Below are 24,682 nucleotides of genomic sequence, written 5' to 3' on the forward strand. Positions count from 1 at the left end.
TCTATAAGTACATCATACAAAAAGAGGGTGATACCACGATATAACACTGATGATAACTCATTTCAAAATGATCCTGGGAAAGACTATATGGATCTTGCTGGTGGAGGGATCCAAGCGGGCTATGGTCCCATTGTCTTAGGCCTCGCCACCCGATGGGATGCAGGGCTCACATAGGGAAACAAACTTTGAGATTAGTATTTGCTTATTATGGGGATTCAGGGGTGATAGGACTTGTAAGTTGGACGTACACTTTGGGGCCCAAGTTTTTTAGACTCACTGCTTGACGGGGTGAGTTTCTATATTTGTTGATCATTATAACAATGGTGTTACTATGTAGGTATTGGCTGATTGAACATAAAACATCCTAGTTAGTTCACTAGACTACCAGAGTGCATATCGGTGCGAGCCCAGTCCTCAGAGGCGTAAGAGAGGATATTTGAAATTAGCAGAACAACGGCAGGAGACTGGAAGGTACTGACCTTGAATGTATGAGAGCTGGAACACCAAAAGAAAAACAGAAGGGTGTTCTTATATATACACACACACAACACTATGGAGTGTTAGCTGCATTTTTGCAAGAAACGCATACATGATGGAAACTGTGTGACGTCCCTAAGACATAGATTGAGAGGAGAGCTTTTCACCACATCACATTCTAACTATGCCAGGCTGTTTTAATCTTGATGGCCCCTGGGGCCCCCTTTGCCACTCGAAAAACTATAATTGACCTTCAGGGGAGATATGCGATTGTTGTATGTACACTGGATGCTAGGGAGGTCTACCTAGTGAATGTCTTTGCCCCAAATACAGATGATGGAGACTTATTTAGTAAAGTAATGGGCTCAGTTGCTGAGTACATGGATAATGAGGTTTTATTCATGGGGGACCTCAACTGTGTGCTTCACGGAGACCTTCACCGCCTTCCCCACCGAGCAGACACTAAACCTGCTATGACAGCTGACCTATGACAGGTGACCTTTGAGAGGTGATTAAAGTGGCAGGTCTTCAGGATATATGACTTGCTTTGGTCTGGTATGCCCTTGCTGATAGGGAGACCCACAGACACTGGCCTTTCTAGATATCAAACAGGTCTTTACTCCTTGTCTTGGGAATTTTTGTGGGATGTCTTGCGCAGAGCAGGCGTGGGGGATACCTTCTTAAGATGGGTTCAGTTGCTCCATACTCACACCCCACAGCTAGGGTCAGAGTGGGAGGCAGTGTCCAATCGCTTCATGGTTCAACGTGAAACCCTGCAGGGGTGCCCCTTATCTCCCCTGCTGTTCGCTTTAGCTATGGAACCGTTAGCTGGTCGACTGCATGGAGCCCTAAACGGCTAGGGCATACAGGTCAGGGACCACACTCACGTGGTCTCCCTATTTGCTGACAATGCTTTAATCTACTTGAGACACTCTGAATATTCAGTCCATACTGCTGGGGCTGCTGGCCAAGTTCAGTGACTGCCTGGCATCAAAGATAACTGCGCTAAATCCAAGCTATTCCCCATGGGAGGGATGGGTGGGAGGCCTTTGGACACAGACCAGTACTGATACACCCTGGGTAGTTGACAATATTAGATACCTGGGCATAAAACTTGCTCACGGTGCACACCGCTGCGGGGAACGAAACATGGGTAGAGTCCTGGAGAAATTGAAGTTGTCCTTAATTTTTTTAAATATTCTACACCTATACCTAATGGGTAAAGTGATGCTAGGGAAACCAATTGTATTGCCTCACTGCCTAAATATATTCCAGGGGACGCTATAAGACATCCCCAGGAAGGTATTTACTGAACTAGATAAATTAATCACCGAGTTGCTGTGGGTGACAGGGAGGAAACAGTTAAGCCTTACTACTGTTAGACGAACATGGGGTGAGGGGGGACGTGAGCTGCCTCACTTGGATTTATACTACCTGGCTGCACAGCTGCAACATGCAGTACACTGGTTTGCTGGCAACCAGTATTTTGAAATGCACCTACTAGCAGGGACATATGGGTACCACTCTCTACCTGAGTTAGTTATGACTGGCTCTGGCGTTCTGGCTGAGATACCAGCCGTGATCCGACAGACCTGTGAGACATGGGAAAGAGTGGTCAAGGGGCTGCTGCGCCGAGTGCCCTTTGCTCAAGATGCGCCTTTGTGGGCACCTAAGCTCTTCCCTCAGATAGCCAAATCAGTGTCTGTGGCTCAATGGCATGAGGGTGAATGCAAAACCCTGGGCAACTTATGCCCAGATGGCCGGTTTATTACCCCACCAGATGCCCTGACCACCTTTGGTTTGGATAGTTTCGCCATCAAGCTACAACAGCCCGATTAATGTAGTTCTCCTTCCCGGAGGCGTCCACAGAGTCCCAGATACAGGGTGCCCTGTTGAACGCAAGTTAATGTCACACCTCTATAGAGCATTGGGAGAAGACCTACCAACGAGGGAGCTCAACAGTGTAAGATAAATGGCAGGCACTGCTAGACAAACCAATGACGCCAAAGGATTGGGTCAACATCCATGAAGGGGTTCGGACGGTGTCATCTAATGCTCACTTTAAATTAGCACACTATAATGTCAAACACCAGGTGTACTTATTCCCTAAGACCTTACATATAATATATTCGGTGAGATCCTCATCCTGCCCGAGATGTGGCCAAGTGAATGCAGACTTCATACACATGATGTAGCGATGGCCAGACGAGGTAGGCTATTGGGAAGAGATTCTGCCTGCCCTTAATGGGGGCACCGAATGGATCACTCCCAGGGAAATAGAGTAATGCCTATTGGGACCGGTCCTGATCAGAAAGAAAGTGAAAATGAGCAGGAGGTTCCTAAAGTTGGGACTCGCATTGCCCAAATAGTGGTTCACTCTAAGATGACTATCCCCCAGGACTTCCACATTGGCTGAAAAGGCGAATGCAGAGGGGAGCCTTATGCGTCAGGCCATCAGGGTCACTAAACTTGCAGAGGATTAACAGGACTGGGCAGCCATGCTAACTGACCTGCTAGGCCCACCACCCACAGATACACCATGAGAAGCAGGGGCAGCTGGAGAGAGCCTCGATCGGGGGACGGGAACCATTAACATTATGGAGAATGGGATAAGTCCTATTGATGGGGGTGGTCCTGGTACACCTACATGATTCAACTCGTAGGGAGTAGAGTAAATGTCAGGATGAAGCTGTATGGGAGAGGGGAAGGAAGGGTTCATACTTGACAACAGATGTATTTATTAAGCATACTGATTTTTAATATGCCGAAATGTACCATTATAATGTCTTGATGTTGTAAAAATGTCAATAAAAACCTATACTTAAAAAAAAAAAAGTGAAAACTTGGCAGCTACTTAGCCTCCCCATAAGATAGTGCTGGTGCTGTATGTACAACGGTGCTATCTGTATTAGAAAAGGGGCTGCACAGGCATCTGCACCCCTTTTTGTACTTTCAAAATGCCCCAGGGGCCCGGTGAGTGGGTGCACACAGCAGTGGCACTCAGGGGACACTTTACCAATACAGCACAATGGTACACTAATGTACAGAATTCTGTCCTTACAAAAACACATCATTCAGTCCCAAATCACAAGTATGTCCCCCTTTTACTCATGAGGAAGGATGTTATGGCAAAAAAAATGGGCCTATATAGCAAAACAAAAATAAAAAGTGACAAGTATACTTTTAAAATGTTACGTGTTTACTTATTAAGTGACTTAGAATTTGATAGTTCTCATGAAAGTGCTGCACATAGCGTCAAAGGACAAAAAAGATAAATCAGACGGTTGCGTTAGGATGTAATGGTATATGATGCTAGAGTGGTTTGATGCCTTGCATACATATATTCCATATGTTTAGAGAGATCTGCATATTTTCATTGCTCTTGTGGACATAGTTTGTTTCAGGTGGAGAGAGGAACAAGATGGCAGACGGATACATTTTCTTGTGCCTAGTTTTTTTTTTTCCAACATTTTCTTAGAATTGTCTATTACATTCAACCAGCAGGTGACACAAAATCTTTAAAAGAAACCTTGTATGTCTCGAAGTATCCAGGCTTCTCCCCCAAGCCCCCCTTTTAACACAAGTATTGTGTCCCAATCAGTATAGCCAGTGGATGATAAACAATTTAACACTTTTTTTTCTTTATTTAACATAAACGCCCCCCCTCATCACTAACCACAGTAATAAAAAGCCAGCACAATCCTTTGCAATCGACAGCGAGGTCATTCATCTTGATCTCTTTTTAATCCTGGTCTATGGATCTGCAATACCCATCTCATTGTTGCTGGATCATTCTTGGCAGATTACAGGTTGCTATATTTTATCAAATTGCTTGCTTCGCTGATGCACCCAGCAGTATCTTCTCAAGGGCTAGATATTTGAAACATGGTATGCAGCCACTATGTCAGTGACGGTGTTTAAGGCCTTCTCCAATAGGCTGCAATGAGTTGTGTGGCTGCCTCTAGTATACGGAACAAAACTGATTCTTTGAATTTACTTCTCCACCTCAGCTGCCTATGCCTAAGTCTAGAAGGACAATTTCCACAACTGCTATTGAAATACCTCCAACTACTCTTACATAGAAACTAAAAACTTAATTTGAAAACATGTGTATGTGGTTTCAGTCCCAACAGATATGTCAAGTTTCCTCTGCATCTATGGACACTCGAGGAGGTGGGATCTTTACCTTTCACACTTTCTTCAATGAAATGGATAATCTTGGTTTCCTTTCAAAGTTCAATTTTGATTCTATGAGGTAAGTGAGGAATGGACCCAGTTCTTTAGCTAGGACCTTAGTGAAGTGTTTGCATCCACATTTACTAGTGCAATGATTTAATATGAACTACAGTCTTGAATATACTTTCTCAGCTTGGACATCAAGGATACTTCGGCTTCTTGCATTATAGGCATAACCTTTCCTGTTTGTGGAGTATGAAAGGAACAGCTTCCCCAGTGGGCAAATGAGGTCACCTGCAAAGGTTTTATAAAATTTGACTGGAAACCCATCTGGCATGTTGCTTTATTAAGAGGTACTTATGGACAGCCAACAACACTTCCTGCAGCTCAGAAGGTTTTTTTCAGCTCGTTCTGAGATTAGGTTAGCAGTTGTCAGGTTCGCTGGGAAATCTCTGCCTGCCACTAAAGTTCCTGATTCTCGGGTGTAAAGGAGCCTATAATAAGAGAGGAATATATCCTTCTCACATGTCTTTCTCCCTAATTCGCTCTGGTTAATTTAACTGAAAAATCAATTTCTTAGCCTGCTGTGTACGAAGTACCTAAGTGAGAAGTTACTCTGCCTTAATGATACCTCATATAATGTCTGTATTAATTTTATCAGTGATATCTCAGCCCTGTTCACCCTAAGGGTGTTTAGGATAAGTTACTTACCTGTAAATCCTAGTTCTCTTCCAGGGGTATCCTCTTCAAAGTCATAAACATTGAATATTCTCGCCCTCGTGCGGGGATCCCGGAGCATATATAAAAAACACACATATATAAGTATGAAAAATACAGCATTTTTTAGTAGACAATTTTCATACCAGAACCATGTATACATGTGTATAACAGCAATGCAGATTACATTGATAAACAGGCTAAAATGCTTTATTTCTATTTTTTTTTTTTTAAATCACTCTCCTTCATAATTACAAGAAAATGTTTTTCCAAAGCCCCATAGCTGGGCCCAGGAAAAGAAGCACTAGCAACGTTTGTGAAAAAAAAAGAGAAAAAAACTACATTGAAAACAATAGAGCATTATTGGCTAATAGGCTGCATGCAGGTTCATACAGAAGAACCACAAAATTTGGCACCGTGCCTTTAAGACCCTGAGCACCTGCAGTATCCCACCATGCCTCAGGGGTGAAGGAGAGGTGACAGTTGTTTCACAGTTAGGTCAGTACTTTTTTACGGTGACAACATATCCTACAGATTTAGATAGATGGTCTGTGCTGCACTTCTAGGAGACTTGCGTCCGGGGAGGAGGGTGGGTTGTTTATGACTTTGATGAGGATACCCCTGGAAGAGAACTAGGATTTACAGGTAAGTAACTTATCCTTCTCTTCCAGGGGATCCTCATCAATAGTCATAAACATTGAATAGATTAGCAAGCCCATCCCTTATCTCTGCGGACTGTCAAATAGAAGTGCAGGAAAAAGAGCCACACTATGCAAACAAATTTCTCAGAGACGCCTGCCCAACTTGAGCATCAGCTCTGGCATCTGAGTCCAAACAGTAGTGTCTAGTAAATGTATGTACAGATGTACATTTCCATGTAGCAGCCTTACAGATTTCAGAGATTGGAACATTATTAAGGAGGGCAGCAGTAGCCGCTTTTCCTCTTGTCGTATGAGCCTCAGGCCTAGCCAATAACTGTTTGTTAGCCAATTGATATACAGTAACAATACATGAAACTATCCATCTAGATTTTGAGGCTGCATCGCCTGCTCTCATATGTCCGTGGTGAGATCGTCTAATCAATTTGGTTTTATCCAGGTAGAATTTTAGCACTCTTTTCAAATCCAGGGAGTGCAGTGCTTTCTCCGCTGGAGTACCCGGATTAGGGAAAAAAAGTTGGTAGTGATATAGTCTGATTGATGTGAAAATCCAACACCACCTTCGGTAAGAATGATGGATGAGTTCTTAGAACGACTATTTTCATGGAAAACCGTGTACAGTTCCTTGGAGGACAAAGCCTGAATCTCACTGACGCTCCTCGCCGAAGTAATGGCTACAAGATGGCTACAAGAAAAGCTGTCTTCCACGTAAGGTGTTGTAAGGAAGCTTTGTGGATAGGCTCAAAAGGAGGGCCCATGAGATAATACTATGTTCAGTTGCCATGGAGGTGAGGGTTTTCGAATGGGTGGAAAAACCTTCTTCAAACCTTTTAAGAAATCCTTGACCACTGGCATAGTAAAGAAGGATTCCTGAGAAGGTGACTTACGGTAGGCTGTAATGGCAGATAAATGTACCTTAATAGAGGACACTTGCAGACCCAATTTCGCCAGATGGAGCAGGTAAGACAATATGACCTCCTCCTGAGGCAGAATAGGATTCTGACCCTGCTGATGACACCATATGTAGAATCTCTTCAAACGCGTAAGAGCGCCGCGTGGAAGGCCTTCTGGACTCCTTTAAGATGTTCATGCATTCCTGCGAGAGCCGTAGATGCCCATACTGAAGGAATTCAGGAGCCATGCCGTCAAGCTCAGAGAGGGAAGGTTGGGGTGAAGAATCTTGCCTCCCAGCCTGCAAAGGAGATCCAGGCTGCACGGCAGCCTCTTGTGCGGTTGTTCTGATAGGTTGAGGAGATCCGTGTACCAGAACTGACGAGGCCATTGCAGACCTATGAGAATCATTCTGGTGTTGGATCTGTAGAGTTTATCACTGCAGGTATGAGGGGACTCGGTGGAAAGGCGTAGAGAAATATCCCTGACTAGTCGATCAACAGGGCATTCCCTAGAGACCCCGGACGGTAGAACCTGGACGCGAAGTCTGAGCATTTCCTGTTTACCTCGTCTGCGAACAGATCTAACTGAGGTTGACCCCATTGAACAAAGATGTCTTCGAAGACGTCGTCGTGAAGAACCCAATCGTGGGCGTCCGAGGGTTCTGCTTAGGAAGTCCGCCTCCACGTTTTGTTGCCCTGGGAGGTGAATTGCTGTAAGAGACATTCCCCTCGCTATGAGCCAATGCCAAATGGCCTGAGATTCCCGAGACAGGGGCCGAGATCTCGTACCTCCTTGCTTGTTCAGATAATACATTGTCGTCGTATTGTCCGTCTGCACCTGGAGAGACTTTCCCTGAATTGATGGAGCAAATGACTTGAGAGCCACATGAACCGCTCTGAGCTCCAGTAGGTTGATATGGTACGACCTCTCTTTGATGGGCCACAAGCCCTGAGCTTGAAGGGAACCCAGATGAGCTCCCCAGCCCTGAAGCAACGCATCCGTTACCAGAGTGTCGGACGGAATTGGCTGATGAAAGGGAAATCCTACTGACAGCTGATGTTTGTGCATCCACCATCATAATGATTGTCGCGCTCCTACTTGAAGAAGCATTCTGTCTTCCCAGTGGCCTGTGTGTTGATTCCAGTTTTCCTCCAGCGCCTCTTGAAGAGGCCTCATATGCAATCTGGCGTTCGGGACAATGAAAATGCAAGAGGCCATGGAGCCCAACAGAGATGTCACCTGACGGGCCGTAGGTGCGGGGGAACCCAGAAGGTCTTGACACTTCCTCCTTATTGATAACATTCGTTCCTCCGAAGGATACACGCTTTCGAGCTCTGTGTTCAGTATGGCTCCCAGGTTGTGGAGGGTTTGTGTTGGGATGAGGGTGGACTTCTGGAAGTTGACCTGCAGACCTAGAGATCGGAAAACACTGAGCACAATGCCCAGATGGTTCTTCGCCTGTTCCGGAGAGAAGGCTTTCAGTAGCCAGTTGTCTAGGTATGGATAAATGAAGATTTTCTGCTTCCTTAAATGCGCCGCTACCGTTGCTACACACTTGGAGAATGCGCGAAGGGCAGATTTTAGGCCGAAAGGAAGCACCTTGAACTGATAGCGTTGGGAGGCTAACACAAATCGTAGGAATTTCCGATGCTTGTGAATGATCGGGTGTGAAAATACGCATCTTGCAGATCTATGGAACACAGCTAGTCTCCTTGATGCAGTTGAGGGAAGATCTGGTGAAGAGCCAGCATCCTGAACTTTTGCTTCTTTATGTACAGGGAGTGCAGAATTATTAGGCAAATGAGTATTTTGACCACATCATCCTCTTTATGCATGTTGTCTTACTCCAAGCTGTATAGGCTCGAAAGCCTACTACCAATTAAGCATATTAGGTGATGTGCATCTCTGTAATGAGAAGGGGTGTGGTCTAATGACATCAACACCCTATATCAGGTGTGCATAATTATTAGGCAACTTCCTTTCCTTTGGCAAAATGGGTCAAAAGAAGGACTTGACAGGCTCAGAAAAGTCAAAAATAGTGAGATATCTTGTAGAGGGATGCAGCACTCTTAAAATTGCAAAGCTTCTGAAGCGTGATCATCGAACAATCAAGCGTTTCATTCAAAATAGTCAACAGGGTCGCAAGAAGCGTGTGGAAAAACCAAGGCGCAAAATAACTGCCCATGAACTGAGAAAAGTCAAGCGTGCAGCTGCCACGATGCCACTTGCCACCAGTTTTGCCATATTTCAGAGCTGCAACATCACTGGAGTGCCCAAAAGCACAAGGTGTGCAATACTCAGAGACATGGCCAAGGTAAGAAAGGCTGAAAGACGACCACCACTGAACAAGACACACAAGCTGAAACGTCAAGACTGGGCCAAGAAATATCTCAAGACTGATTTTTCTAAGGTTTTATGGACTGATGAAATGAGAGTGAGTCTTGATGGGCCAGATGGATGGGCCCGTGGCTGGATTGGTAAAGGGCAGAGAGCTCCAGTCCGACTCAGACGCCAGCAAGGTGGAGGTGGAGTACTGGTTTGGGCTGGTATCATCAAAGATGAGCTTGTGGGGCCTTTTCGGGTTGAGGATGGAGTCAAGCTCAACTCCCAGTCCTACTGCCAGTTCCTGGAAGACACCTTCTTCAAGCAGTGGTACAGGAAGAAGTCTGCATCCTTCAAGAAAAACATGATTTTCATGCAGGACAATGCTCCATCACACGCGTCCAAGTACTCCACAGCGTGGCTGGCAAGAAAGGGTATAAAAGAAGGAAATCTAATGACATGGCCTCCTTGTTCACCTGATCTGAACCCCATTGAGAACCTGTGGTCCATCATCAAATGTGAGATTTACAAGGAGGGAAAACAGTACACCTCTCTGAACAGTGTCTGGGAGGCTGTGGTTGCTGCTGCACGCAATGTTGATGGTGAACAGATCAAAACACTGACAGAATCCATGGATGGCAGGCTTTTGAGTGTCCTTGCAAAGAAAGGTGGCTATATTGGTCACTGATTTGTTTTTGTTTTGTTTTTGAATGTCAGAAATGTATATTTGTGAATGTTGAGATGTTATATTGGTTTCACTGGTAATAATAAATAATTGAAATGGGTATATATTTTTTTTTGTTAAGTTGCCTAATAATTATGCACAGTAATAGTCACCTGCACACACAGATATCCCCCTAACATAGCTAAAACTAAAAACAAACTAAAAACTACTTCCAAAAATATTCAGCTTTGATATTAATGAGTTTTTTGGGTTCATTGAGAACATGGTTGTTGTTCAATAATAAAATTAATCCTCAAAAATACAACTTGCCTAATAATTCTGCACTCTCTGTATTTGTTCAGCAGCCTCAAGTCTAGAATCGGTCTGAAAACTCCTTCCCGACCCTTCTTTGCTACTAGAAAATAGCGGGAGTACACCCCCTTTCCTCTTTGTTACAAAAAAAGGCAATAGAAAAGGTTCCAGTCGCACAGAGCATGAACCTCTTTGCGTCATAAGCTCATGTGAGCAGGTCTGGATTTGGTTGGTGGCAAGTGAGGACAAGGTTGCCTGAAAAGAAGAGAGTATCCACTCTCTACAATGTTCAGCACCCATTTGTCTTTTGTGATGCCATGCCACTCGTGAATGAACGCTGTGATACTTCCCCAAACCGGAGTGGTTTACGGTATTAAGGGAAGCGAATCCTCATTGTTTTGCGGGGGCTTTGGGGGTAGACTGCTGAGGTCTGCTTGACCCTCTGTCTCTTGTGGCTTTGCGAGACTGGAAGAGGGGACGCCCTTGTTTCTGTTGTGGTCTCTGGGACCAATGAGGGGTTTGAACCCTCTGTTGAAACGGGCGCCTGTCGTAACGCCTATACCGTCGCCTGAAGTCTTTCCTCCTCTGAGGCCCACTGCCCTCATGGTGTCAACCTCCGCCTTCATACGTGCCATCTCCTCATCCGTGTGGGTTCCAAATAGCGAGTTTCCGTTAAACGGAAGATTCAAGATACGCTGCTGCGCTTCCTGCTTTAATCCTGTGAGTCTCAGCCAGGAAGATCTTCTCACACAAACCCCATGTGCGTAACCATCTGCTGCCGCACTGATGACCTGATTGGACATTAGACTTCCCTCCTGAAGGATCTCCTGAAAATCTTGCCTGTCCTCTCTGGGCAGCTTTTCTGCAAACCTGCTCAGTGAGTCCCAGAGTGACCGATCATACCTGCCTAGGAGTGCGGAGGCGCTGGAGACCTTCATCATCAACGCCGCCGTGCCACACATCTTCCTCCCCAGGGAGTCCAGGTGTCTACTCTCCTTGTCTAGTAGAACCGTAGAGGAGGACGCCACTGAATGTGTCTTACGGGCTGAGGCCAATATGACTGAGTCTGGTGGTGGATCAGCCCTTAGAAACAAAGGATCTTGATAAGGGGCCTTGTATTTCGTTAAGATCCTAGCGGGAGATGAACAGAGGTTTGCTGGTGTTAAACAAAGTCTCCTTGTTTGTTTTGAGAAGACCAGGCACAAGCAGTAACAATTTCTTTGAAACCACCCTGTGTTGCAGGGTTTCGAAGATTACAGACGAGGAGGTCGTAGGCTCGAGGACCTCAATATTCAGCTTTTGTGCTCCCCTGGGAAGCACCTCGTTGAAAGTTGTGGTGTTGTCCACCGGGGAAACTCTAGCTGGTGGAGAATCCGTCAGAGTCAGAGAGTACCCTCTTACTGAAGACCCCGACGATGTGGACCAAGAAGGAGACCTACTGTGACAGCGCAATCTTGATCTTCTCTGGGAGAGTGACCTGCTCCTAGATCTTGTTGCAGTGCGCCGAGGCCTAGTGGCAGACTGGCGAGACACAGAATGAGCCCGTTCTGTATGCGCCGTTGGTGATGGTGTCCTCGGGAGAGCAGCCGAAGGCGAATACATTTGCGAGTATTGAGAGTCTGGAGAAGCAGGCGTTTTGTTAAGACTCTCCAACCACCTTGCCGATAGGTTTATGGGCGAGATGTGCCCAGACTGCCTCGACGATCCACTCCTTATGGAGACCACTGGACTTGTTGGAGTGATGTTCTTGTCAGCCAGTGGTTGCTGACGCTCTTCCCCTTGCGAGATAGGCAGCACCTGTCTCGACGTCGAAAGGTGTACCGACGTTGTATGTTTCGCTGTCAAGTGATGGGCTGCTGACGACGGAAGTCTCTGCTCTCGCCGCTGAGGCGATCTCGACGTCGTCTTCCGTGCCGTCGAGGGGTGTGAGGCCTTCGACGGCGAATGAGCACGGCGGTGCTGGCTCGACGTCTATCGGTGGGTTGCCGTCGACGGAGATCTGCCCTTATGATGGCTATGCACCTTCGACGTCGTATCCATCGACGTCGGTTGGGTTGCCGTTGACGGCGATCTGTGACGATGCGACGGTGGCAGCGAGGACGTCGACGGGGAACAGACAGGCACCTTCTTACCAGCTGACGTCGATCTAGCCGGTCTCTCTTGAGAATGGCTTGTTGACTGCCTGGGAAGTGAAGAGGACGAAGTTTTTTGCCTCTCATGAAGACCATGAAGCCTGATTTTCTCTCTGTCTTTCAGAGTCCTTTTTGAGGTGTTCTTACAGTGCCTGCATGTGTCAGGTAAGTGGCTCTGAGGCAAACACACAATACAGAGAGAGTGTGGATCAGACTGGGCCTTCTTCCCACAGGAAGGGCACTTCACAAAAAGAGAAGGCATTTTCCAGTCAGGAAAAAATCCCTTCACTCAGACAAAAGGTGAAAAACGTTGAGTGAAGGTAGAAAAACACTGTTTTTGAATATTTTTCTGTGAAAAAAACCAGAAGAATTGAGAGCTCAATGCTCCAGGATCCTCTCAGAAGAAGCCGGAAAAAAGAACTCTCCTAACTGTGAACCAACTGTCACCTCTCCTTCACCCCTGAGGCAAGGTGGGATACTGGAGGTGCTCAGGGTCTTAAAGGCACGGTGCCAAATTTTGTAGTTCTGCTGTATGAACCTGCATGCAGCCTATTAGCTAATAATGCTCTATTGTTTTCAATGTCGTTTTTTCTCTCTTTTTTTTCACAAATGTTGCTAGTGCTTCTTTTCCTGGGCCCAGCTATGGGGCTTTGGATTTTTTTTTTCTTGTAATTATAAAGGAGAGTGTTTAAAAAAAAAAAATAATACCCCATAGAAATAAAGCATTTTAGCCTGTTTATCAACATAGTCTGCATTGCTGTTATACACATGTACCCATGGTTCTGGTATGGAAATTGTCTACTAAAAAATGCTATATTTTTCATGTATTTTTCATACTTATACATGTGTGTTTTTTAGGTATGCTCCGGGATCCCTGCACGAGGGCGGGGATATTCAATGTTTATGACTATTGATGAGGATCCCCTGGAAGAGAAACTGCCCTTCCACTCCCTTACTCCATCCAGGCATGCTGGAAGTTTTCTTGTGCTTTTTTCTAGCTTCTACTAGATCCACAGTGAGCAGGGTCTCAACAAACGTTTGCTCTCTATTAACCTTTGCTCCAGAGTGTAAGGAAATGCCTCCTTGGCATGGTTACCCCCCAACTTTGTGCCTTTGGTGATGCTAAGTTATGATTTGGAAGTGTGCTGGGACCCTGCTAACCAGGCCCCAGCACCAGTGTTCTTTCCCTAAACTGTACCTTTGTCTCCACAATTGGCACAACCCTGGCACTCAGGTAAGTCCCTTATAACTGGTACCCCTAGTACCAAGTGCCCTGATGCCAGGGAAGGTCTTGAAGGGCTGCAGCATGTCTTATGCCACCCTAGGGAGTAGTACTGTGTGTACTGGTCAGGAGAAAATGACTAAGTCGAAATGGCACTCCCCTCAGAGTGCCATGCCAACCTCACACTGCCTGTGGCATAGGTAAGTCACCCCTCTAGCAGGCCTTACAGCCCTAAGGCAGGGTGCACTATACCACAGGTGAGGACATATGTGCATGAGCACTATGCCCCCACAGTGTCTAATCAAAACCTTAGACATTTTAAGTGCAGGGTAGCCGTAAGAGTATATGGTCTGGGAGTTTGTCAAACACGAACTCCACAGTTCCATAATGGCTACACTGAAAACTGGGAAGTTTGGTATCAAACTTCTCAGCACAATAAATGCACACTGATGCCAGTGTGCAATTTATTGTAAAATACAGCCAGAGGGCATCTTAGAGATGCCCCTGAATACATACCGACTTCTGGTGTAGGCTGACCAGTTCCTGCCGGCCTGCCACACACCAGACATGTTACTGGCCACATGGGGAGAGTGTGTTTGTCACTCTGTGGCCAGGAACAAAGCCTGTACTGGGTGGAGGTGCTTCTCACCTCCCCCTGCAGGAACTGTAACACCTGGCGGTTACCCCTTTTGTTACAGCGCCCCAGGGCATCCCAGCTCGTGGAGATGCCCGCCCCTCCGGCCACTGCCCCCACTTTTGGCAGCAAGGCTGGAGGAGATAATGAGAAAAACAAGGAGGAGTCACCCACCAGTCAGGACAGCCCCTAACGTGTCCTGAGCTGAGGTGACTTGAGAAATCCTCCATCTTGAGTTTGGAGGATTCCCCCAATAGGATTAGGGATGTGCCCCCCCTCCCCACAGGGAGGAGGCAGAAAGAGGGTGTAGCCACCATCAAGGACAGTAGCCATTGACTACTACCCTCCCAGACCTAAGCACACCCCTAAATTCAGTATTTAGGGGCACCCCAGAACCTAGGAAACTAGATTCCTGCAACCTGAAGAAAGAAGGAGGACTGCTGACCTACAAGCCTGCAGAGAAGGAGGAAGACGACAACTGATTTGGCCCCAGCCCTACCGGCCTGTCTCCAACTTCGAAAACCTGCTCCAGCGACGCATCCAACAGGGACCAGCAACCTCAGAGGACTGCCCTGGACCACAGGAACAAGAAACTCCCGTGAACAGCGGCCCTGTTTGCAACAAAGAAGCAACTTTCAAAGACTGCACGTTTCCGGCTGGAAGCGTGAGACTTCACACTCTGCACCCGACGCCCCAGGCTCGACCTGCGGAAAACGAACACCTCAGGGAGGACTCCCCGGCGACTGCAAACCCGTGAGTAACCAGAGACGACCCCCATGAGCCCCCACAGCGATGCCTGCAGAGAGAATCCAGAGGCTCCCCCTGACCGCGACTGCCTGTAACAAGGGACCTGACACCTGGAACCAACACTGCACCGCAGCCCCCAGGACCTGAAGGAACCGAACTTCAACGCAGGAGTGACCCCCAGGCGACCCTCTGCCCAGCCCAGGTGGTGGCTGTCCCGAGATGCCCCCCCTGTGTATCCCTGGGTCCCTCCATTGATTCCTACCTGAAACCCGACACCTGCTTTGCTCACTGCACCCGGCCGCCCCTGTGCCGCTGAGGGTGTACTTTGTGTGCCTCCTCCAGTCCCCCCCCCCCGGTGCTCTACAAAAAACCCCTGGTCTGCCCCCCCGAGGACGCAGGTACTTACCTACTGGCAGACTGGAACCGGAGAACTCCTGTTCCCCATAGGCGCCTATGTGTTTTGGGCACCTCTTTGACCTCTGCACCTGACCGGCCCTGAGCTGCTGGTGTGGTAACTTTGGGGTTGCCTTGAACCCCCAACGGTGGGCTGCCTATGCCCCAAACTTGAGACTTGTAAGTGTTTTACTTACCTCCAAAACTAACCTTTACTTACCTCCCCCAGGAACTGTTGATTTTTGCACTGTGTCCACTCTGTAAAAATGGCAATAAGCTATTTTCACAAAGACTGTATGTGATATTGCTTTCATTCAAAGTTCCTAAAGTATCTAAGTGAAGTACCTTACATTTAAAGTATTAACTGTAAATCTTGAACCTGTGGTTCTTAAAATAAACTAAGAAAATATATTTTTCAATATAAAAACCTATTGGCCTGGAGTAAGTCTTTGAGTGTGTGTTCCTCATTTATTGCCTGTGTGTGTACAACAAATGCTTAACACTACCCTCTGATACGTCTACTGCTCGACCACACTACCACAAAATAGAGCGTTAGAATTATCTACTTTTGCCACTATCTTACCTCTAAGGGGAACCCTTGGACTCTGTGAACACTATTTCTTACTTTGAAATAGTATATACAGAGCCAACTTCCTACACAGAGCCTCAAGGTTGCCTTGAAGGCACCCCATTTTCAATGGTTCCATCTTAGACATGTCTGCCCAAAGTAGCACTTGTAAAATGATAGTGGATGGGAATATGTAGCCCATTCTGGTATAAGACTTATATACATAGGAGTCTAAAGAGTAATCTTTGTCTCCAGAGTGGAGGAAGCACCACGGGTCTACTTATCAAAGATCAATGATTTGCTTGTATACGGCTTTTACGCTGTGTCAAACATGTGTAAATCATGCTCTGCATCCCAAACTATGCTAAATTCTCCTTCCAGCAGTACTTTCCACCTCCGCCTCACACTATCTCTCAGTCTAATTAGGAACACTTACTGCAGCACACTGGATATATAAACATTGATACTTGTCACTTTGGGCCCCCAAATATCCAGAGTGGCTACTATAAACCTTTCTACTGGGTCTCTATGCATCTTCCCAACCACGGCACGCCACCTTTGCACATGATCTCTACTCTTGCTGTTTGTAATGCAGATCGAGGCCCACAATTGAAGCAGGTAAGATCTAAGTTTTATCCTAAATCAGTCAGATCTCAATAGATGAGTTTCCTGCAGGAGGAACATGTCTGGGTCTTGTGCTCTAGGACATTTACATATCTTGCTTGTTTGGGGAGCTCAGAAACTTCAAATTAAGACATAATAATCTCAAAGTAGAATATATTCAAGTATGTCTTCTGTATTATTTAGAATTGTTGAATTCATTGTATTTTCTAGTTATGTACCAAATACATTAATAGAACCTTATGTTCTCAGCTCATAAACTAGGTCCCAGTGGCACCTCACCCTTCATTTGCTGTCTTATGCACCCTTCACTGTGAGCAAGAAATCTCCACTCATATCTATCAGGTGAGAAAAACAACGGACGTTAGGTTGCCAGTATCACAATACATTTTCAAGCTACTTTTTACTTGAGTTGAACTCCAGATCCAACTCCTATAGCCGAATCCCACTGTACCAAGGTTCATCAATTAACTCTTTATGTCATTCCTAAACTTGTGTCTCCTTTTTTTGTAAAACTTCCCCATAAAGAATCACCACCCTCCACCCTGAGAGAACGTCTCCTAACCCTTATTCTTAGACGTTTTACCCAATTAGTGATTCTGCTAGCTTTCTGTATATAGCTGGCCCCCAGAGTGCTGAGCTCGTATTGCTGGATATAATTAATAAAAAGAGTAATTACTAAACGGCCTATCTCTCATACCTTGCTGCTGTCTGTACTGATTCTGTTTTTAAATAACTTATATTAATGTGTTTTCCAATTATAATGCAAACCACTGCATAGATGAGCTGAAAATACATAGTATGACATATTAGGAGCACTTTAATGCTGTGTCCACTTGTATCATTGGTGCAGTTACAACACAGGGCTTCACTGGCACAAGATCCATATCCCCCTCTTCACCTAAATCAAAATACATCCCTACCTTCAGAGTCCATGCCTCTCCCTGGATGCCTGAAAGTCTCAATCCAGTTCTTTGTATTTGCCTTCAAATGTTTTCTGCTTTTCGTGGACAACTGCAGGCAGTGTACACTCTCTTATGCTCACATACACCAATCCATGTCTGAAGCACTTTCCTCTCATCTCAATATTGTTTGAGCTCTGCACACTCAAATAATAGCCCACTTGGCTAAATTTGAGCTAATGTTGCAAAAAAAGGGTCTAGTTTCCCGATATCAAGGTTAGTTATGTTATCTATCACCCACAGAAGTGACCTCCCCATCTGTGTCCACGCTAGTTGTATCTGTGAGCAGTTCCATTGTGTGTGTCGAAATGTCCCTATCTGACCACACCCTCTTAAGCATTTGTCATAGTCTATTTTCCCCATGGAGATTCTTGTTCCGTTCAAGAGGCTAACACGCATCTCATTGTTGTGATGATATTGATTCTATCTCATCATCCTCCATTATAATGAACAGCTTCATTCATTCTAGTTGCAAAAAAATCTCATATTTTCCAGTATGGTCCATCTATATTGAATACTATCTTTTGTCAGCCCCTGAACTTAAGAGTCAGAAAGTCATGTGTGTATAATGCTGCCACTGCAAAGTCTTGATATAAACAAACTGTGCTGTCAAAATAATTAACTGCTTTCAGTGGCCTGGCTTGCTGCACAAGTCTCTCTTTAAAGGAGTAACTAGAACATGTTATCACTATAAGAAATTGGGTTACTGGTTGAGGGGAGTGGGAAACCCTTCTCAAGTAGCAACTAAATTCCTATCAGGGTAAGGTCACAGGTAATCCCTAACTAACTGTGCTTAACCCTATGGTAGCTTGGCACAAAAGCAGTCAGGCTTAATTTAGACACAATGTGTAAAACAATAATGCAGCACTTCAAACAGCACTAAAGTGAAAAACAGAATAAAAAACCCACACCAATTTAGGAAAATAGAGTCAAATATACTAAATTCTTTGAGACTACAACAACAAAAATCCAATAAGTATAACCGAAGATATGCAATTTAAGTGAAAATAGTGCCTAAGAGCACAAAGTGCCCACTATGGTTATCTGGTCACGCTGGACCTGGACAAAGTCCCAAGTTCAAGCTGACAGCAATGGATGTGGGCCAGATACAGGGACCAGGTTAGGGCCACTGAACAAAGTACCATACATCCTGGTTGTGGAGATCCTGGATTTAGGATTCTCCACAGAGCAGTGGTTGTGAGGAAATTACAGGGCTATGGTGTGGAGTCCTGTGTCCTTGTCGCTGGGGCTTGTGATGCACAGTCCAGCATCGAGGATGCATTGCGTCGTGGCAGTTCTGAAGCGGAGATGCATTGCGCTGTATAGGTTCTGCTCCAAGGACCACAGCTGGGCCAGCAGAGCATGTTCAGGGCCCACTTCCAAAAGCCTGGGACTGGAGTGGCACCACTTGGGGGGTGGGACTTCCCACAGAGAGAGTCCAGGTGCTGGGTTAAAGGTGGTCTGAAAAATGTCTGTCCCTGAGGCTCTAATCAGAAGGCCTGCCAAATAGCTCTTGGAGTCACTCTGGTGGTCGTCTTGGATTCAAGCTGCAGGTCCCATCCTTCTCATTCAGGCAGCAGGGCAGGTTGTAAAGCAGCAAGGCAACAGATTAGCAGCCCTTCTTGCAGAGCAGCACAGCAGTCCTTAAAGGCTTCCAACCCCAGAGGTGCTTGGAATTTCCTGCTTCTCTGCCCTGGTCCCAGCTTGTCTGGGGTCACACAAGACTAGTGCCAAACCCTTTGTGAGTGTGTTCAGGCAGAGGCTTTGGGAAGTGCTTCTAGTGACAGTTCCTCCCTTTCATCATGTCACAGATGGCCCATCTCGCCAACATCTATTCCCCCTTTGTCTCACTGTTTGGGAGTTTATATACAAGGCAACCTGCCAGGTACACTTAAGTCATGTGACCCAGGATACAGGCTGCAGGTGCCAAATGGTTAGGATAAGAAAATGTCAACTTTCTAAAAGCGCCATTTTCAGAATTGTGACTTGAAATCCAACTTCACCATTAAAGAGGGTTTTAAATTACAATTCTCTATATACCAAACTCTGCATTCCTATCTTCTCCCAATTGAAAGTTATCATTTATTAACTGCAAAAAGGGAACCCCATGTTATCCTGTGGAAGAGGTAGGCCTTGGTGTAGTGAACAACTAATTTAAGAGTTTTCACTAACATGACATGTAAAGCTTGAAAGTACATGCCTCATTTTTTTTAATTACACCGCACTCTGTCTCATGGTCTAGTTAGGGCCTATCCTAGGGTATGTATTAAAAAGGAAGGTTTAGATCTGGTGAAAGTGTTTAGTTTGCCAGGTCTAAATGGCAGTTTAAACTGCACGTACAGGCTGCAAAGGCTGGCCTGTGACATGTTTAAAAGGGCTACTTAAGTGGGTGCCACAATAAGTGCTGCAGGCCCACTAGCAGCATCTTATTCACAGGCCCTGAGCACAGGTACTACCACTTTACCGGGGACTTAAACGTCAATTAAATGTGCCACTGGATGTAAGCCAAATTCACCATGTTTAAAGAAGAGAGCACACACATTTTATCACTGATTATCAGTGGTAAAGTGTGCAGAGTTCTAAAACAAGCTTATACGAAGTCTGCCAAAACAAGAGGATAAAAGGCAAAAAGTTGGGGGAAAACCATGCCAAGGTGGTGAGGTCCAACAATCATATTATCTACCGAACGCTCCATTTAATTTGTGCTTTTCAGATCCACTCTATGCACTCTCTCTATGTCAATATGGAAGTAAGGAAGGTCTTTTAGGGTGCTTCAAAGCAGCTCTGTCACACATCAAATCATGATCTCTCCTTCAGTATTTTCTTTCAGACCTCAAATTTGGATAGTGTCTCTTTGAGACTGGCTTTCAAGGTTTTCATACTTGTCAATCTGTGATTTAGTTTGAGCTTTCAGTTGGAACATATTGGTAGTCAAATGATCTCCCTACCAAAGGACTGAAACTAGCTCTCATCAGAATACGGTCTCATCTTTATATTATAGATGTGTTTCAACTTAAGCCCTTACCTATATCTGCTTTGAGCTTTGTAAGGGCCTCAAGGTCAATTTATCAAAGATTAACTTTACTTCTGTGAGGCAATGTTAAAGTTAGAATTCCTTCCGCCGTTCGTAAAGTACTGTGACTATTGTTGTAAGAGCAACACTGTTTGTTGTCGTTGATAAATTGAAACTGAATAAAGTTTATACAAAATAAAAAATAGAGTGCTGGGGCTTCATACAGGTATTTGGAGCCACTCAGGCAGTGGCAATTTTTTTAATTTTTTTTTATTGTAGGGCCTTTAGGTTACAGCAAAAGCAGATAAATCCTTATCAGGGTTCCAATCTCGCTACATTCTAGCTTTAAGCGCAACCCACACATCAACATTTTATTCCATGATTCCCTCTCAGTATTACAATCTCAGCATAACAGAAACCAGCTTAGGCACACAAAGAAATGGGAATACAGGGTACTACAGGAAGTATTTTAGATCCTCTTTTGTGAGAGCATGTCATGCTTTCCCAGCTTCTGCCCTGAGTCTTTTGCAATAACACAGAGAGTACACGTTTCTGTGGAACTAGTTTAGCTTTCCCTTTCTCCTTCTTATACAAGGAAGTGGCCTGCACAATTAGTTATAGGCTTTGTTCCAAGACTGACTACTGCCACATCTCTTCAGTATGTACTTCCTATATTTGTGAGGCAGGTGTGTATCTGAAAGAGCATGTATGCTTGAAAGAGAGCCTGTGTGTATGTGACAGGTGTTGAGCATGCAATAATGTGAGTGAACATGAGGGTGTGAAAATGAGGTAACGTGGTGTGACAATATGAACATGTAAGTAAAAACAAGTTTATGTGTCTGAGCGAATGTGTCACTATGGAAGTGTGTGAGAGATTCTAATTAGGAACTCTTCCTACATCATGCTGGAGGCATAAACATTGATATAGAAAGTCAATCACAGAGAAATTACTGAGTGATGTGGAGAACTGTTACAATCACTAATATACATTTTCTTCTAACCTACTAGATTTTGGACGTTGTGTTTGGCCCAATATTCTTACAAATTCACTGGTAATAAAACATCATGTTCAGTGATATTTGAATCCTGCTAGGGTTTCGCCACTTTGCTCGCTCAATGTACTGAAAAATAAACAATATGAGAGTCATACTGCCATAATTCCCCTAGATGGGTAATAACTAACCCACCACGTAAAGACATCTATCAAATTGACACACAAAAATATTACTAGTCTCTATTGTGAAATGTGAAAATTATTCCTTAAGTACTTAAATGTCACTTGATTTTTTAAGGTATTTTTGCACTGTAAGTATGAGAACATGTTAATGTTTGGTACTTACGCCATAAAAATCATATGAGTGCCCCAACATAATCTGGGGCCGCCACTGGCCCTTACTCTGTAGGAGATAATTCACTGGTCACCATCTGAACTTCTATGTTAGATCCGGCGTGTTACACTATTGCTTGCAAATTCAAAAACCATTTATGATGACCAATGACAAACTATTACAATACCTACTTGCACAACAAACAATAACAGCTTACCGGCAAAGGAAACAGCTTCCCGTTTACTTTTACGCAAAGCCCGCTAGGATAGTTATCCTCCTGAGGACAGCTAGTCTCTGCTAGACACAATCTACAGAAAAAGAAACATTTAATTCCCAAATGGTATTTCATATAAGAGTAACAGTGCTTATTATCAGAAGGAACAATACAAATGTTGATGAAAAATCTAAAGACACCTTAGCTGAACTTGAACGGTGTAATCTCTTCTTCCACCAGGCATGAAATCCCTATTGGAGAAAAATTATTCAATTTAGAATCAACAGTAACACACAAAAATTCTATTTTGATACTATTAATTAAATATTAAATCCTAGAAACGCTTTTCAAACATTTTAGCTAAAAATACTTGTATATTTTTGCATACAAGATTTTTAGAAGAGAGATTTGATGCTCAGATATTGCAGAGTTAGGAGAAATGTGAGCTTGTCTCTGAAAAAAAGGACAACTTGCACCTGAACATTTTAAGAACTTTACCTGCAAATCGTTATGTTTAGTAAAGGCAGAATCACAGTGACCATAGGTCTGCATTGCTACTGACAGCCAATTATTGGAATGGATTGCTTTTGTATGCTTATCAGGGGTAATGGTGTTTCCTTGGAAAACAGCTTTTCCATAGACAGACTGCGTTTAAAGATGGGCAGATTTAAGTTTTAGTTGTGTCACAATGGGTCATATGGAAAAAGTATTATATAGATAGCTGTTCATAGTTTGGAGACATGGGTATGGACCTTACTGAGCAATGCTAAAGAATTAATATCAGAAGGGTAGTAACATCTGGAACATCTATCAAAGTGTGAAGTAAGCCATAATGATAAAGCAACTATCAAAGATTCTGAAGTTGCTCAAGTTACAGAATATTTTAGCAAATGTGTAGTATACACACCAAATAACGACATACTTCCCACATGTGACAGCCATCCATAGCAGTGTCTTTGCAACTTTAACAATACATGCAGAGTGTGTTCTCTTACCTGGAAATACATATTTCTCTCACTTGTTGAGGTGTCAATGCAAAAATAAAAAATTTCTCTTGAAACCTCTGAATATTACTTTGCACTGAAAGAAAATGTATAAAACACATTCAAAATCTTATTTTCTGAAACAAAATTACGCAAACATGCTGTTTGCTTCAGTCAAACTTTTTAATCTATACCAGATATTTGTAACGTCTCGCTATATATGAATATGTTCAGGTTTAGGTGCAACTTCATTTCTATTGCAATTAAGCCAATGTACATTAGCCATACATTTATATAACTACACATCTCAACATTTTCCTATATTCTGAAACGTGTTTTCAAAAGTTAAACTCTTCATTTTGTTCTTAAGTGGACTATTAACATGATTTTACTAAAAACAGAACCTACAAGAGGGCCATTCAGGTTAATAGCACATCAACAATTGAGATGGTAGAAAAAAGAAAAAAGCTGCTTACCTATAACATTTAATATAAAGGCATCTACATCTTCCAAAGATGTACACTCTAGTTTCAGCAGTCCACCATCCCCATGTTGTTCCATTTGAAAAGAACATGATTCTAAACAAATCACCTGAAAAATGGTTGTACGCTTCAATGTTTTCCCAATAAAATAATGCTATAAAATTACATAACTACTCTACTAAAAGCCTCAACAGCATCACTGGCTATTTATTTGCTGCTAGTGTCGTAGCATCAAATTAATGAATGTCTTTCGCACTACAGAGAAAGGGAACTTAAAGTATATCTTGTCACACCTTGTATTAGGATGCCAAATATATTGTCTATCAGAAGCAAAAAAATTACAGGCGTATAGGTTGACACAGTATCTTGAATAGAAACATCTCTCACATGAGTGGTAGAGACACAAACAATGATAGCCAGTAGAGGATTGTGAAAAAATCCTGTTTTTCACCTTTCTTGAAAAAGACTGTCAACCTAGAATTAGTAGCTTAAGCATGAGAATACTGGGATGGCATCCATCTCATTAAGGAGTCGACAATGTCAAGTGGTATCCACTGAGCTGCAGACCATATTGTAAGGAGTATGCTCAATCTGTGCACTGATCTAAAGCTCCAGGATCTTTGATGACAAAGCCATGCTGTAACTTCTTCATACTGATTGAAGATGGAGTGCAGATGCATTCATTGCACAGTTGTGAATCCAAAGTATTAACTAAATCAAATTATAGTGCCTCAATCATAAAACACTTTCTGTTGAAAAGTAAATACTCTGTTTCCCAGTAACACCATACATTAGACAGAGCCTGGTTGGTTTTAAAGCACAGACCCTTCTAAAAAGGACATTGAGATAACAAGAAATGCTTCCATGGAAACCAAGAAACCAGATGAGGGTTTGTTAATTTCCTTACTTTTAGCACTGAAGGTTTGCTGCATATGGAGTTCATATTTCCTTTTTCAGGTAGGCTGCTTCCAAGAGAGTACCTCCCGTCACACTGTGTATATATACGGGGACCATTAATGGCTGACTGATAAGCTGCTAATGCTCCACTTCCAAACTCATAGGAAGGACTCTCTTGAATCCCACTCTTATCTTCAAGGTTAGGACGGGGGAAGTGGCAGAAGGAACGGTGTTTTCCAGGACGTCGGGTCAGCATTATTCTTCA

The 24,682-nt window shown here is 44.1% G+C and overlaps 1 protein-coding gene across 2 annotated transcripts in view; it reads right to left on the reverse strand.

Moving 5' to 3' along the window:
* Window positions 1-24,682, reverse strand: part of PIAS2 (protein inhibitor of activated STAT 2) — a 325,889-nt gene that overhangs the window by 264,326 nt on the left and 36,881 nt on the right. For both annotated transcript variants that reach the window (XM_069218886.1, XM_069218889.1), the window contains exons 3-5: window positions 23,051-23,135; window positions 22,256-22,306; window positions 22,059-22,149 (exon numbers count right to left, since the gene is read on the reverse strand). In XM_069218886.1, coding sequence (XP_069074987.1) covers window positions 22,059-22,149; window positions 22,256-22,306; window positions 23,051-23,135 — 227 coding nt within the window. The remainder of the gene's footprint in view (window positions 1-22,058; window positions 22,150-22,255; window positions 22,307-23,050; window positions 23,136-24,682) is intronic.

This window comes from Pleurodeles waltl, chromosome 1_1 (genome assembly GCF_031143425.1).
Source record: "Pleurodeles waltl isolate 20211129_DDA chromosome 1_1, aPleWal1.hap1.20221129, whole genome shotgun sequence".
In the NCBI taxonomy this organism is placed as follows: Eukaryota; Metazoa; Chordata; class Amphibia; order Caudata; family Salamandridae; genus Pleurodeles; species Pleurodeles waltl.